Source organism: Haliotis rubra, unplaced genomic scaffold (assembly GCF_003918875.1).
Source record: "Haliotis rubra isolate DU_JTF1 unplaced genomic scaffold, ASM391887v1 Scf9, whole genome shotgun sequence".
In the NCBI taxonomy this organism is placed as follows: Eukaryota; Metazoa; Mollusca; class Gastropoda; order Lepetellida; family Haliotidae; genus Haliotis; species Haliotis rubra.
In genome coordinates, this window is record NW_025767634.1 from 770558 (window position 1) to 786210 (window position 15653).

At 37.5% G+C, this 15653-nt stretch overlaps 1 protein-coding gene across 1 annotated transcript; it reads right to left on the bottom strand.

Moving 5' to 3' along the window:
- Nucleotides 1–8327: 8327 nt before the first annotated feature.
- Nucleotides 8328–13031, bottom strand: LOC124263832 (RNA demethylase ALKBH5-like). The gene is made up of 3 exons (XM_046698556.1): nt 12331–13031; nt 11627–11707; nt 8328–11383 (listed from the first exon to the last, which is right to left on the bottom strand). The coding sequence occupies exons 1-3, from the start codon at nt 13026–13028 to the stop codon at nt 11077–11079; spliced, it is 1086 nt and encodes a 361-aa protein (XP_046554512.1). The 5' UTR covers nt 13029–13031; the 3' UTR covers nt 8328–11076.
- Nucleotides 13032–15653: the final 2622 nt, after the last annotated feature.

Consider the following 15653-nt stretch of genomic DNA (forward strand, 5'->3'; position numbering starts at 1 on the left):
TCATGTTCAAATGTTATATACATGTACATTCGTTTGTCCATCTTTAATCAAATAAATCACAGTCATAATAAAACTCTACAATATCTATGTATAATTATATACAAACAACACGAAGACATCGGCACAAGTTTAACATCAACATAATCAAACACACCTTTTTGATTAACCAGGCATGTTTATGATAGAACATTAAATGATATGAAAACATTTAACAACAGTGGTGTGGAACACGTCATATACCAAGGATGTTATCAATTCTAAAGGGACAAAACCATTTCTCTATACATTTGACATGGGTAACATGTTTTATGTGAGTGAATGAATTGTTCTTAATGTTGCTCTGAACAGTATTCCATTTATATCCCATCCTGTCGACTTACTGAGTGAAGCCCGAATTTGATGATTGGCTGGTTGTTGTTTAACACCACACTCAGCAATATTCCAGCTATATGGCGGCAGTCTGTAAATAATCCAGTCTGGACCTGACAATCCAGTGATCAACAACATGAGCATCGATCTACACAATTGGGATCGATGACATGTGTCAACCAAAGTCAGCGAGACTGACCACCCGATCCTGTTCGTCCCCTCTTATGACAAGCATGGGTTACTGAAGATCATTTCTAACCCGGATCTTCACGGGTGCTGAAGTGATGAAGATCCAAGACACACCTGGGCACCGTTCCTCAAAGTGATTGTAGCGCTACGATAATCGTAAGTCTATGTGGAAGTATGGGAGTTACAATCATCTTAACGCGCTATGATCGCTTTGTGGAATGGGGCACTGAACTATTACCAGTGTGGAGAACCCACGAGGCACATTTGAAGCAGTCCAGGATTTGTGATCCAAGATGCAGTGAATCGCAGCCCTAACACTTGGGCCACCAGTGCCTCTGATCATCTGTTAAGCATCAATGAAATAACTGTGTTTCTTAGTCATATTTCAGGTCATAAATGTTGTTTCTTGCCAGTCTAATGGGCACTTAAATACATAATATCTAAGTAATAATATTGAAACAGATATATGCTATTTTGACATCATCACTATCATCATCATACTGTGTACAGGTAGTCAGATGCACTGAAATGAAACAAATCATAGTCCAGGTAAAAGGCATGCACACTCATATTACATAACCTGTAAACTAACTCAAAGAGCCACTTTAACACTCATCTACATAGACCAAATAAACAATACTAATTCATGATTCCCAGTACATACTCTTTATACATTCCATTGACTGAACCAGTATCAGTGAATACGCTTTAAGGACTACACTGCATTGTCAGTTAACCATTTTTTCAGTGTGACCCCTTTCCACAAAAGTGACTACAGTGCTTACACACTGGTAACTAGAGTCATAGTGCTACATTCACTTTGCAGAATAGTGCCAAGTCTAAATGCTGTAAAAAAGTTCTTTGTGAAATAATGAGTTAATGTAAAAAGTACCTTGTTTGAAAATTAATTCAACTAAACAATGATTTCAGAACCATTAATTTGGGATCAAATCAGAATGGCAGATCAGAGGATCACTTAACAGATCATGAATGTCACAGTAAGAACAGTGAGTGAGTGAGTAAGTGAGTGACTGAGTTGGGTTTTACGCCACTTGTAGCAATATTCCAGCAATATCACGGCGGAGGACACCAGAAATGGGCTTCACACATTGTACCCATGTGGGGAATCGAATCCGAGAGTTCAGCGTGACGAGCGAGCGCTTTAACCACTAGACTACCCCACCGCCCCCACAGTAAGAATAAGCGTTCTAATCATGAAACCAACAACGGGTAACACTGGGTACTGAGAACAACAGTCTGCCTGACTGGTTCCATCCAAACCATCATCTGTCACTCATTTCAAGGGGATCAACATTTCAAAGAGACTTTCCACACAACCTAGGCATTTCATACATTTATACATCTAAGAACCTTTCCTTTATTCAGTTTTCAAATTCTGAATTGCATTTCAAAAATAAAGTTTTGAGTTTGAAACACTGCTGTAAAGCTCTGACTTGTAGACAATGGTACCGGTAGGTCATTTCTCAGACTGAGTTCGCAAACCTTGTTCTGACAAATCTGTAACTGGATGTCATAAAATGTTGAGTGGTAGCAAGAACTGAGATCATAGAAGAAGACAAAACATCATGAAATAACAGTAAAATTTTATAAATAAAGAAACACTTTTTTATTTTGCTCCTCTCAGCCAGGATAACATCGTATATATTTATTATGTAGTACATAAATCATCAACATACCAAAGAAATTCAAACAGTGCTTGTACATGCCTGGCAAAAGTCAACAATGTATACATACACAGATAACCAAGAGTACAATCACACAATACCAAGGAAGGCACCTCTGTTTGAAGCTGAACATTTTCTCCATATTATAAGCACATGAAAGCTTGAATTTCTGTATTTACAAGGGAACATGTGAAAGACAGGATACATTAGATACATGTAGAATTCCAGGTTCAATACTTTTGCATTACAGATCAACTTGATTATGGCCAATCAACCCATTTAAATAAATAGAAGCTTAAGTGAGACAAACATTACCAAGTTTTTCAAGGACGCTCTCTTAACAATAACATGAAACGATATGACATACCAAATCTCTAATCATTCTATACAGATAGCTCTTTGACTACACTCGTCAATATATCATCCAGGTCTAAATACAAACGCCGGTGTACAGAACATGATATTTAGCATTTGTAAACATAACATTCCCAGATTTAACTCTGCACAATCCTGTTCTTGCAAGAGGGAGCAAGATTTTATAATTAACAAAACAGTAGCAATTATATATGTACAAAACTGAGAGGCCTTAACTGGAGCAGTCTCCATTTTGTCCCATAATTTTCTCACATAACATTAAACAAGCAGACAAACAAAATGCCACAACAAAATTTTATTTCAATAGAACTTTATGCATTTGGAACACACCAGGGATGAAGGAAAATATATATCTCACTATTCTCATAATTCAACAGGTACAGCTTATCCTCTGTGGCCAACCAAGAACTGGCCTCACATGTCAGGAATCACACTTATGCTCTGCATAAAAATTAACCACTGGGACACCCCACCATCACTGTCAGTCACCCATGTTCCGATTTACGTGATTTGGGGGTCCTTGCAGTTCACTGTTCCACATCAATCAAGGAAACCCTTAACCTTACTTTGTACCATCACATGCATAAGAATAGTCCCTCTGACTTTCATGCTCAATATTTAAACACTGTTCAACATAAGCAAAATCCTCTTTAAAACACTGTGCACATATCAGGAACTTATTTATTCAATGAACATTATAAGAACTGGGCTTTGCCACTGTCCCCATAATCATCAGCTCTAAGAACAAGATGACATCAAGTCAGCCTGCTGCAGGATTTACTTCTGATCCTATAATGGTCAAAACCAGGACTGCATCAAGTCAGACAACTCAGCTTACACAAAAGTGCCCTCTGTAACTGACAAGATCAAGTTCAGTTTACAAAAGAATGCCCACTGTAACTGTCAGATCCAAGAACCAGCTTCTGCATCAAGTCCTCCAATTTAAATCACCCTTAAAACAACATTCAAAGATTTTGACCATCAAGCCAGTATATTCTTTCTTATACCTCTTCAATTAAATCAATATTTTACTGGTCAGCCTCAGCGAGACATGTTGGACTGTACAGGACTTCAGTTGGTGTTCTACTCCAGTGCTGGCTAAAAAGATGGATTAACTACTGTAATGAAACAAAATTACCAAAACTGATTTGTAACTGTTTAAGTCAGAAAGCAACAGCTTTTGTAAAACCTGAAATGTCAGTGAAGTAATCCAAACACATATATGATACCACTCATCTGGGACAATAAATGTGTTGTATTTCGGAGCTTGTTGTATATTTGCTCCTCCAAAGTTTGATTTGCTCCAACATTTATCAATAATTATATGTTATTTCTTTAATGGTTAAGATTGGTATGATCTATATAGATAACCAGCCCTATTCTACTCTGAAACAAACAGCACATTTGTTACCTATCCTACATAAAGTCCAATGACAGTCAGGAATTTCTCATTCAGTCCCAGACAACATCACATCTGAGTGTGGAGGAAGGTCCATGTGATTCTCTAATCAATTAAGTAAGTCTGAAAATGTAGACTTTAATAGCAAATGGCATTTTTGACATCTAGGCTTCCAAACAGATATTACATAGAGTAGTTCGAGCCAATAGAGAGAGTACAGATGGGTTTTAAACTGTAATTACCTGTGTAAGTTCGACCATCACAGTATATGGAAGGAAATTCATGGATTTACACCAACAATAAACATGCCTCCTACTGCAACAGTCGAAACTCTGCACAATGAATTGTATCTCTCAAACAACTGGATGAAATGAAGTGTCTCCATTTACCAGAACTACATAGTACTGATTAGATTAGATTTGATCAACATGTTTTCAACAGCAAAGTTGATGAATCAGCAAACTTCATCATCATTCAGTAAAGAAATACAGATAAATGTCAAATAGAAATAGATCCAAAATTTTGACTAGCATCTTTAAGGTACACTTTGTCAACTAAAAGGAGTATCGAACGGTTGCAGTGTGACATTTGGTTGATTTTATGCTATTGTCCCGATAGTATGGGCCTTTGCTCATACCATCAACCACAAGCTTGCCTGCCCCACAACAGAATATCCACACAACACCTTCACATCCCGTGGTGCCTGACAACATTGGCAACTACATCATGTCAACTACAACATGGCTAGCTGATACAACTACAAATAGAGCATATGGAGCACAAAGCAAAACATGAAATGTGTGTTCTTTCATAATGCTCACATGAACGATTTTTGTTCACACATTTTACCAGCTGTAACCAAAGGTTAAGATGAGCATTCTTTGCTGAGAACCAATCTGCTGCAGAAATAATGATTTGTCTGGGCACATGTTGAGGCAATAAGTGAGATTCTAGATTACCGGTACACAACTGAAATTCATTTCATCCTTCTCACATATTGAATAGTATTCCTGTCTCAGTGGTCAGTAATGTAGGACTAAAGCTCCAGCAACCACTCCTGTAAAACCTTTAACCAATGACATTGTGACAAACGATGACCATGCTCATCGAGACAAATCTGAGATTCTGACCGATCTCTGTAGTTATGGGAGGCAAGCCACAGAGGAAGTCCTCCTATTGATCTTGTGGCTACCATATAGGAATACAACAATAAAACATGATGAACTCAGATATAAACTGATGTGCACTAATATTTATTTAACATGGTGATTCTGTGTGACCTAACAAACATGGCAATGTACTTAACTGACACATTAACTTTCCAACTCCAGACCAACGAAACAAAGCCATAAACACTGAGATAGAATACAAAAAATGACATGATAACTTCATCCTATTTTGCAGTCCACTCTTTTTTGATGGATTAGAATATGATAATATACCATGTACACAAAGACAAAATGCAACAAAAGAATGCTTGTAAATAATCTTTGAAATTTCCAATAGAATGACATTTCCAATAGAATGACTATCTAAATATTTGCTTACTTTTCGGATATATCAATTGACACAAACCATAACAAAAATCAACAGTTTAAAAATTCTGCATGATTAAATGGTAATTTTACTCCTTTTTGCATAGAATATATTGAAAATTGGTAATTCCCTTCCTGTTTTCACCATTTTGAAAATTTCTTTATCGTCAACTTAAATATTACTGGCACCTTCATGTGAAGTCAGCATAACATGTGACAATGTAATCGATACCAGGAATCTACTTTAACTGACAGTCATTGGCTTAATGACACATAGATGTGTTTCACTATATCATACCATGCAGTTTTTTTTGTCTGTTTTGTTCTGTAATACATCCTTGGTGCCCAAACCTTTACACTGAGAACATTTCAACAAAATTTCATATCAAGAAATGTTCATGTTTGTGATGTGTATGGCAAGAGTCTGATGTAAACAACTAACACATAATACCTTTACTGTAAACAGTTAAACTTATTTTTTTTATCAAATTCAGTGTATTTTTCTATCAAATTCAAAATAACATCTGTTACAAGACAAGATTACAGAAAAATATTTTACTAAGCCTCAGATTTGTGGCTTGAGTTTGTTTACTAATTTACTCTCATGACTTTCTTTTCCACAGTCAAAACTGTCACATGATATCAACACAAACGTGGCAATGGAACCCATTCAACAGGACAACAGCTCATCTGAATGTTATGACTGGAACAAGTAGAAAAGATACATATTCTTCCTGAACAAGTGACGCAGAGACTGAGGACAGATAGTGAGACAATGTTCAAATTGTACCTTCATACTAACCATTATAATTACATCTCCTACATGTCAGATTTTTCATCAAACCATTGTTATTATTTTTACACATATCACCTTGATCACTAAGCACCACTGACTTTTTCAGAATGACAGAACTCTTAATTGTTTGATCGGCATTCTCGAAGTTAGCGAATCAATAATAAAGCATACAGCTTTACTTCTTGTTTGTTGTATGGAATGACATTTTGGTATAGGTTCTTACACTGTTTTCGAACCCCCTGGACTAAAGATGTGACTTTTGAGCATTATGTGACATTGTAAATTTTAAAGGCAAGAAATTTATGGATGTCAAATGATGAACTTGACACCTGATGAAGGAGTAAGAACATACTCCGAAACATTATGTTCCTCAAAATTAAGAAGTTGACATCCATAAAATTCTTGCCTTTAAGTGTATCAGTTCTAAATGCTGTTCAAAGACATTTTACAGTTTAGTTCATACCATAACTGTACTTATTTCACAAACAGAGATGTCCATGATGCTTAGATTGCCCTATATCAGATTGAAAAAGACAACAACAAATAAGTTCTTATGCAAGCACTTTGGGTATTTTTTTTTCAGCATGAAATAGCCTACCCTGGAAAACAGGAATTAAAGACTGTCATGCAGTGCTATTGTTGTTGTTGCATCAGTGCTCCACATAATTGTTCACTCTCAAAAGTATGTACAGTTGAAATTATCTCAGGGCTACAGATAAGGGGCATACAGGCGTAATGTACGCCTAACAATCAATGAAGTACGACATAATATAAGATTTCAAGCATATCATGTACGCACATAAATACCTTCGTACGTCAAACATATATAAAGTTTAATATCTGAAAGGTTGTTTAAAGTGTTTTAAGGGTATTCTAGATCTGATATAGTGTGTCAGATAAACGTGGGAGGTATGCCGGACTGATGCCGGTAAGAGACCTCATTTAAGTGACTATACACAACAATATTCACACAATGGTGTCATTTCTACTTCCTCCCATTTTGTACATTTTGCGAATATAAACTGTAGAAAATAACTAACCACATCACCAACTCACTCTTCAAATAATGTCAGTACTCCTTCAAAACTCTCAGTACACCTCTACTTGCAATATGAGGTGAAAGTACACACACCCCCAAAAGTTATCTGGAGCCCTATAGCTGGAGAAGAGTATAGAGGTAGAATTCAGTTCTTGTTGGAGCACAGCAGCGCTCATCCTCGATAATGTCCAGGATATACGTTACGATCACTCTCCACTATCCCCTGGATGCATCCATGGCTTGGCCCGATAATTATATTATTCTCACAGTAGCCAATCAGCTAAGCCGCCGTTACAACCGAGCTTGCCAGTGTCAACAAAGATAGCAGTCGCAGTCGCGAAGGTTTGTTCGCAATGCCACTCATATTTTTTTGGAAATCATACAGACAAATTGAGGATGTGAAAAAATATATGAAAGAACACCTTCTGCCTCTTTCAGAGTACCTCTGCATCAATTGTGTTGCCAAGTTTAAATGGTTAGATAATTTAAGAAGCGAAAGTGAGTTGTGATTGGTTCGCTCAACTTCCCAGCGTAGACACCTGATTGGATAAAAAGCCAGCAAAGGGAGGTAATAAAATCATCGGGCCATGCCGTGGATGCATCCAGGGTACAGTGGAGAGTGATCGTAACGTATACCCTGGAGATTATCGAGGATGAGCACCACTATGTCTCAAACTTATGGGAATTATGCTTGGTCTGCCTGCATAAACATTGGTATTAATACATTAGACTGTGTTAGCAAAGTTCCACCACTAAACTACAGTATGATTTGCCTTTATGTGACAGTGAGTCAATGAATCTACTCTTACTGTCAAATATACATCATAAAATAGAAGTAATTTCAATAGATGGTCTGTGAGCTGTTCAGTAACCACAGCTTGTAGTAAGTGAACTACATTATACCACTTTTTCAGGTTTAAATAATAAAAAATCAACTTTATATCTTATTTGTTCTTTTATTCTCAGATATATTTTCAGCATTTCAATATCAGAAAGTACACATCACCTCTGCATTTAATTATTATCACAATATAAGTGATTATTGAACAGTTAACAGGGATTTATCTCAAGTCCTGTCTTTGAGGGTCCCTGGGACTCATACTTTTAATTTTCAGGGGTCCCGGACTACATAATGGGGTTCCCAGACACTTAAATATCATTATTAATGCTATGTTGTGATACTGTTGTAATTCAGTTACTGTTATTATATTGTGTATCATGATCATCACATTGTTACAGTAATTACATTGAAAATGATACCATAACCCGGCTAGTAGCAGACTCGGTGATAACTTATTCTTACTTGATCAATATTTTTACAAAAAGTATTTGGACTTTTTCTGCGTCCCTGTGGACACGCTTAATCAATTTTCATTGTGTCAGTTATCAATTTTTATGCGTATAGGATGCAGGAATTCGTGTCCCAAAAATAACTGGTTAATGTGTGGTGTTACAGTTAGTCACTGCAACACCACCTATTTAATGGTACAGCTTTCATAAATTTTGTCATGTTTATTAAGTGTAGATAAGACTAAAAAACAAAAATTCAACTTTTGAGATGTTTGCTAGCCATTCATTAAGCTGACACCAGGTAACTTCAGTTTCTCTGCTCTGGCCCTGTATGGCAATGATAGCAATGATAGTCTCCTTTCCCTTACACAACTTTCAGAAACGTTTATTATGTCCTGCCACTATATCCAAGCCATGGGAATGACTTTTGCCACAATTCAGTACTGTCTTGTACCTTCGTTTCCATGTGATTTCAGCAAGATTTTCATACAATGCTGTCTATAAGATTGTCAATAATATCACTGACCACATCACTCACTGAGTATCTTGGCATAGACATGTATGCTTTAACAATTTAGCTTGTGATAGTTTTCTGTGAATTCGATGCAATTTCAGATATGAACATTAGAAAAGACTCACGAATACAGGTGATGTTCTAAGTGGTTATAATTTTTAGCCAATCAAAGTGAAGTTAACACATTTCCTGCTGATGAAGAGTTGCTTAGCAACGAGGATTTACCTCTTACGTAGTAGATCATAATGCATTGCAAGAGGAAAAACCAAGTTTACAATGTAACATAAGACAGTGAAGCATGAAGGAAATGACAGTAAGAACCTAACAGTGGCACACAGGCCATTATACTCGTGTACATGATACACCATTAATTGTAACGTCGATCCTTATATTTTCACTGTACATACACCAATATGCCCATTATCTGGAGCACTGTGCATGCTGGGTGAATCTGTTGCTGCACAGGTGCCTAGGAACCAAAGACTGTTTTCTTCAGCCTCAACTCAAAAACATCACACTGCTGCCATGAGGGAATTATGCAATCAAGTGGGGAGCAGGACAATTGCCACTGGATAATTTCCACCTAGGACAATTGCCACTCAGCACAATTGCAGGCTGTGATAAAACATTATTTCATAAACATGTGTTTGGTTATAATATTTAATCATAAAACAAATTTGGTTGGGAATAATTCTACTAACTCTGAGGTGGTAGTTGTCCTTTGTGGCAATAATCTGGGGTTAGTTGTCCTCCCTCCCATCGGGTGTTTCCAACAACACTGTGGTTGATAAACACTTATATGTACATCACATGCTGAGGACTGTCATTGAAATCACAGTATCCACAATCAACTGATACAAAAAAGTATCATCAATGCAATAATTGAAATAATAACTTTTATGACACATTCATTATATCATTTCTTTTCGAAATACTGCAGGTAAACAGTGAATAAGTAGTTCTTATGCTAGCCATGTTTTAACTTTTACATTAACAGCAGTAACTTAAAATTAGTCCTTAAATTATTATGATAAAGGCTTTATTCAATTTACCTTTATTCCCTATTGAGAAATTGAGCGTTGAATTTTTTTTAACAAGTGCCACTGGATCTTTTAAGGTGTTTTTAGTACACTTATTATGTATTTTAACACAGAATTCAATGCATTAATGTAGAACCAAACATTGAAGCCTCTTTCTCATTCACATGAGTTTAATCTTAATCCCAATTTTGAGACTGACATTTGGGCCCAATATCTACCTGAGGTAGTCAGGATAAAATCCTGTATTTATCCTGAAATTTTCATAAGATAAATTGATCTTGAATTTTTGATTCAATGACAGCCCTCTACATCATTAACATCATTTATGGATATGCAGATCAATAACTGACTTCAAAACAATATTGGAACATACCTTGTTGCTACAACAAGGCAACTAAATATGACATTATCTTATAATACTTTTGTGAGTACACAATAGGGAAGTGAGAAATAATTCAGACTAAAAATATATTTAGTAATAACATATGACTGTGAAAACCAATACAAATACAGCTCATGAACATGATGAAAGTAAATGAGAAACTCTTGAAAAACAGGAATGCCTTGTAGGTATAAGTAACCAATGCCTATGCTGTCAAATACTTGATTTCTATCAGTCTGACTGCAATGTATTCGAAACACGTCAAGAAGAATATGTGTAAAGTACTGACACTTCAACCATATTTTTCACTGCTTGCTTCAAAACAAAAACAACAACACACAAACAAACTAAAACTTCAAAATCCAGGCAAAGTATGTTCCAACTAGACACAACTGTCTCCAACACTTGGCACTTGACAAACTTTGACACTATTAACTGAGTAAAGCACTTGATGAGAAACAGGTTACGACTTCCAGTTGGAGAATCTTACTTCACGCTCAATCTTTTTGGTGGGGGAGGCAATGTCCTCCTCACCTGAGTCATTATTCTCTTCCTTGTCTCCATTACCGTGGCTCATGCAAATAACCTTAGAGTTTACTTTTGGAGGCTTTTGATTAAGCTTCTGGCTCTTTGCAGCTTGTGCACGTGGCATGACTACTCTATATGAGTGGCTTTGATTTTCATCTTCACTGTCTGATTCATCGCTCGCATGTTGACGTTTCCTCGTGAAAGACCGGTCATCATCCAGTCGAGGGGCGTCAGGTAAAACTCTGAAAGGACATAAACAGGAATGTATCAGATTATGTCAAACAAAGAGATTGCCTTTAAAAAAGATTTAACAATTTGAGCAAGTTATATTGTTGAAAAAATATATCAATCTGTACTGCTGTTTTAGTTATTTGTCCCCCCAATCTAAAAATAAAGACAGAAATTAGACAACCAAATAAAAACAACTCAAGCATTTTATGTCAGCTATTATCATGATTATAATGCTAAACGGTTGAAAAAGTCACCTTCTCAAAATAATGACAGCACGCCTTGCAACAACATCTTGAGGTCGGATGCAGTGGGTAATGCCATCAGCTGCATAGCCACTGAAACAAAATACAACTTGGTGAAAAGATTTGGCTATTTGGCACATTTGCTCATAGCAGATGTTACAGATATACCTCTTGATACTTTGTCATGCTGTCATGTATTTGAGATTAAGTGGCATATCCATGACAACAGATAATCTTCAATTTCTTATATGTTTATTCAGAAGTGTAATGAAGAGCCTATCGTGGGGGTTGGCACACTTTCCTAGGTTTGTTGATCTGTGCATATAGTTATAATTACTGGGGGGTTTTCTCAGTGTTTCATGAAATCTTCCACTTCTGGTTATAGTTGCATTTAAAGCTAGCAACATTCATCACCTGTGAGTGTGTGTTGTTGGGGGGGTGTAGGCGTGGGGGTTTCGATCTCTAGCATGCCTCGTGGCAACATATTGAAAAGCTAATCATAAACATGAAAAAAGATGAACAGAAAAGAGGACAGGGTAACAGCAGCTATTGGAAAGGAGTAATAGCAGTTAACACGTAACCAATGTTACATCCAAATCAACAATGAAGATAATTGCATGACATGCCTTTGAGTTTGAATGTCTACTGTAATGACCTTCAGATAATACCTATACATTTGACATCATACACAGGTGGTATGCAATTTTTCATATTACCTTAGGACTGTAACACATCCTCGCTGAATGGGCAAAGTAAGGACTGGCTTTGACACTCTGATTGGTTTAAAGGAGAACCTGCAACCAAAACTTAGAGCGCTGTCACTAAAAAAAGATACCGAAAAGATGGGGCGGTCAAATATATGAGGCGGATCGATGTGTGAGACGATGCATCCCCCAGGCATATAGTCATTGATCACAGCACTGTTGACGAAGCCTTTCGGAACAATTTCAGCGTCATACAGGGGGTTTATCACAAGTTTTTCTATCCACTTGGGCACTTCATCTACATCCCCTTTCGGGTAAAGCCTCTCCTGCCCAGGGCCCTTCTTTGCCATCTGAGATCCGTACGTGTACCCTTCGCCAAAGAAATATTTGTTTCTCAATGGTGCTCGGTCGACTGTGCAATCTTTGTACACCCCTGCTTCGGCTTCAGCAACAACCTCGTCAATTTTTCTCTCGATCTCTTCGCACTGCGCTGTTGAGAAAATTCGACGTTGCTGAATACTGTTGTCAAGTTTACGTAATTCATCCTCGCTTTCGTTTTTTACGTGATCTTCATATCTCGAGGATGGTTGATAGAAATCTGCATACATAGTATCATACTGACCCCCTGAGTGGCGTTTTTTGACCGATTTTGCGGGCTTTGATTGATGTTTTAACTTGTGTCGCAAATCGACAATACTGTCGGCGGCCATGTTGCTGTATCATTACCCACAATTCCTAGAGGTAAACACAGGAAAACGCGCGAAATCTCACGTCGTTTCACGCGAAGAGGGCATCTAAGGACACAAGGGACTGATCGCTGGCACGTTGTCCCATGTATATATATGAACGTTACTCAGAATTCAGGGGCAGATACAGCTTTCTGAGGAGGGGAGGGATGCACAGGTTCTATAAATGTCCCAGTATAAATGCGATAGAGTAAATATCGTGAAACTTTGGTGGCAAACTAGGCAATAATTACAAAACAAACCAGTCAAACGCAAACGTAGAACAATTTATTCTGTATAATCTATTTATTTATTTTTTCGACCCTCTCAAAACCACCCACCCCCACCGTAAAACACACCCACAGCCACATACCCGTAAAACATTTTTATCAACGCTAACGTGATCGCTTATTCTAGCATATACAGTATCACCATGCTCCCCAAATTGTTACTCTGTTTCACTAACATTTTTAGTACAAACGACTAGTATAGTTTTATTTGAGCTTATATAAATCTGATGTCAGAACATTGCGAAATATGTTTTATTAAACTGTTTGCATATTTAATGTTCACACAATTCAAGAAATGATCATAGAAACTGCTTCTAAAACTGAGAAACTCGAATTTTCAAAAAGGCCTTGTGATCATCTGCTGCTATCTAGTATTGCATGGTCAGTCACGTTTGTTTTAGATAGTAACAGGCCAAGTCGTATCTATGTAGATTCGTAACTCACCAGTTTCCTGATCTCCTGTATCTCTGTGGTTTCGCACCCCTTTGTCTGTTTAGTTACCGATGGCACAAATGTGATTGTCAACAACAACGGTCTGTTCAGTCCGTTTTATAGTTTAAATGATATTTGTGTTACTTTTTACGTGTTACTGTTCGATGTATGTTTTGCATAAGGAAAAGGGAAATTGACGTGATTATTAAGTAATGAAATATCACCAGCACATACTGAAACAAGAACTTTGTCAACTGTCTACAAGTCGAACCAAATTGTTTGTGCTTCAAAGTGAGTGATGATGGAAGTGGCAAGTGACTCGGACACAAGTTACATTGCATGAAACATCTTTTATTAATGAATGTAACGGGATATGAAACTGACGAGAAACTAGAGATAACGAAAGTGCGGAGAAACGAAATGGAAGCCGTGTAGATTCTCGGACGTCTGTTTAAGTGCAAGCTTTACACGGTATAACCCGTTACACAACAGTTCCTTGAGGTTTCAATTAAAGAAGCTGTATGGATTCCGAACTATGATGAGTGAAGAGAGAACAAAAAAATACTTTGTTGTGATGGAACAAATGTTGCTCCAAGTTTAGTTTGTGCGCGCTAAATGGCCTCCGAATTGAATTATGCGTCGTAAAATATACACAATATGCCACAGGTGAATATCAATGATGGTGGTGTGTTCAGAATCATTTTGAAATATGCAAACTAAACCCAACTGTGTACATGTGAGGTAAATTACCACATTGGGAAGAAAAATTCAGATCGACCACTTGCGTTATGATATGGAATTATAAGTACATTTTCACAGTTCTTGCCACCAGTGCTTCGGCGATGACAAACAAATGAACAATTGTCAGGCGTTTGAAAGTTGGTTGGTTCTTCAGCGCCGCACTCAGCAATATTCCAGCTACATGGTGGTCTAAATAACCAGTCAATCCAGTGATCAACAGCATGAGCATCGATCTACGCAATTGGAATACGATGACACGTGTAAACCAAGTCAGCGAACCTGACCACCCGATCCGTTAGTCGCCTCGTTTGAAGATGGGTGTTTTTGTTACCCTGACTAGAAGTAGAATATAGAAATGAGATAAAACAAGAAAGGCTGGTTCGGACTGGTCCGCATACACACAGCGGATTAGTGTTCCTGCAATCAAATATTGGGCCAGACGTGATGACCACAGTATTTCTTCCCAAACGAAATTCATTTTCTCACATAAAACGAGATTGACGCGGTATGGGATAATCGTGCAGAATTTAGTGGATGTTTGGGCAAAACATGACTGGTCCTGTGCTTACCATACTTACGATCGGTTTACCAGGTAACACGAACATCTTGTAGTCAAATAAAGACCCAAATACACAAAGCGATCATGGCAATACATGCTACAGTGAATAGGAGTTACAATACAGTAGCACGCAACGGATGTTTTGTGGAAGTTAACTAGAAAGTGAACACTTTCAGCACAGCTAAATAATAATGGTTCACTTCCAGACCCAGTAAATGTACTTGACTTAAAAGGACATTGTTGTGAAATATATGATTAATCACAGCATGTCGATTGCAGGCGAAGTAATGGTTTTTGGGACCGTTCATAATTTATGACTTTTAAGGGAGGGTGTGTGTGGTGGTGTCCCCACCCATTTTGTTCTGGGTGTGTGTGTGTGTGTGTGTGTGTTTCCATCAATTTTGTACATAGAAATATTCATAGATTATGCTTAAACATTATGGGAAGGGGGGTCATTGTCGAGGGACATTGATTTTGTACGTGACACGCAGGGCGGGGGTGGGTGGGGGTTGGGTGGTTCCGTTCAGATTGCCCTGGTTATTGTGTCCTAAATCCTAACCATCACATAACAAACACCATATTCCGTGG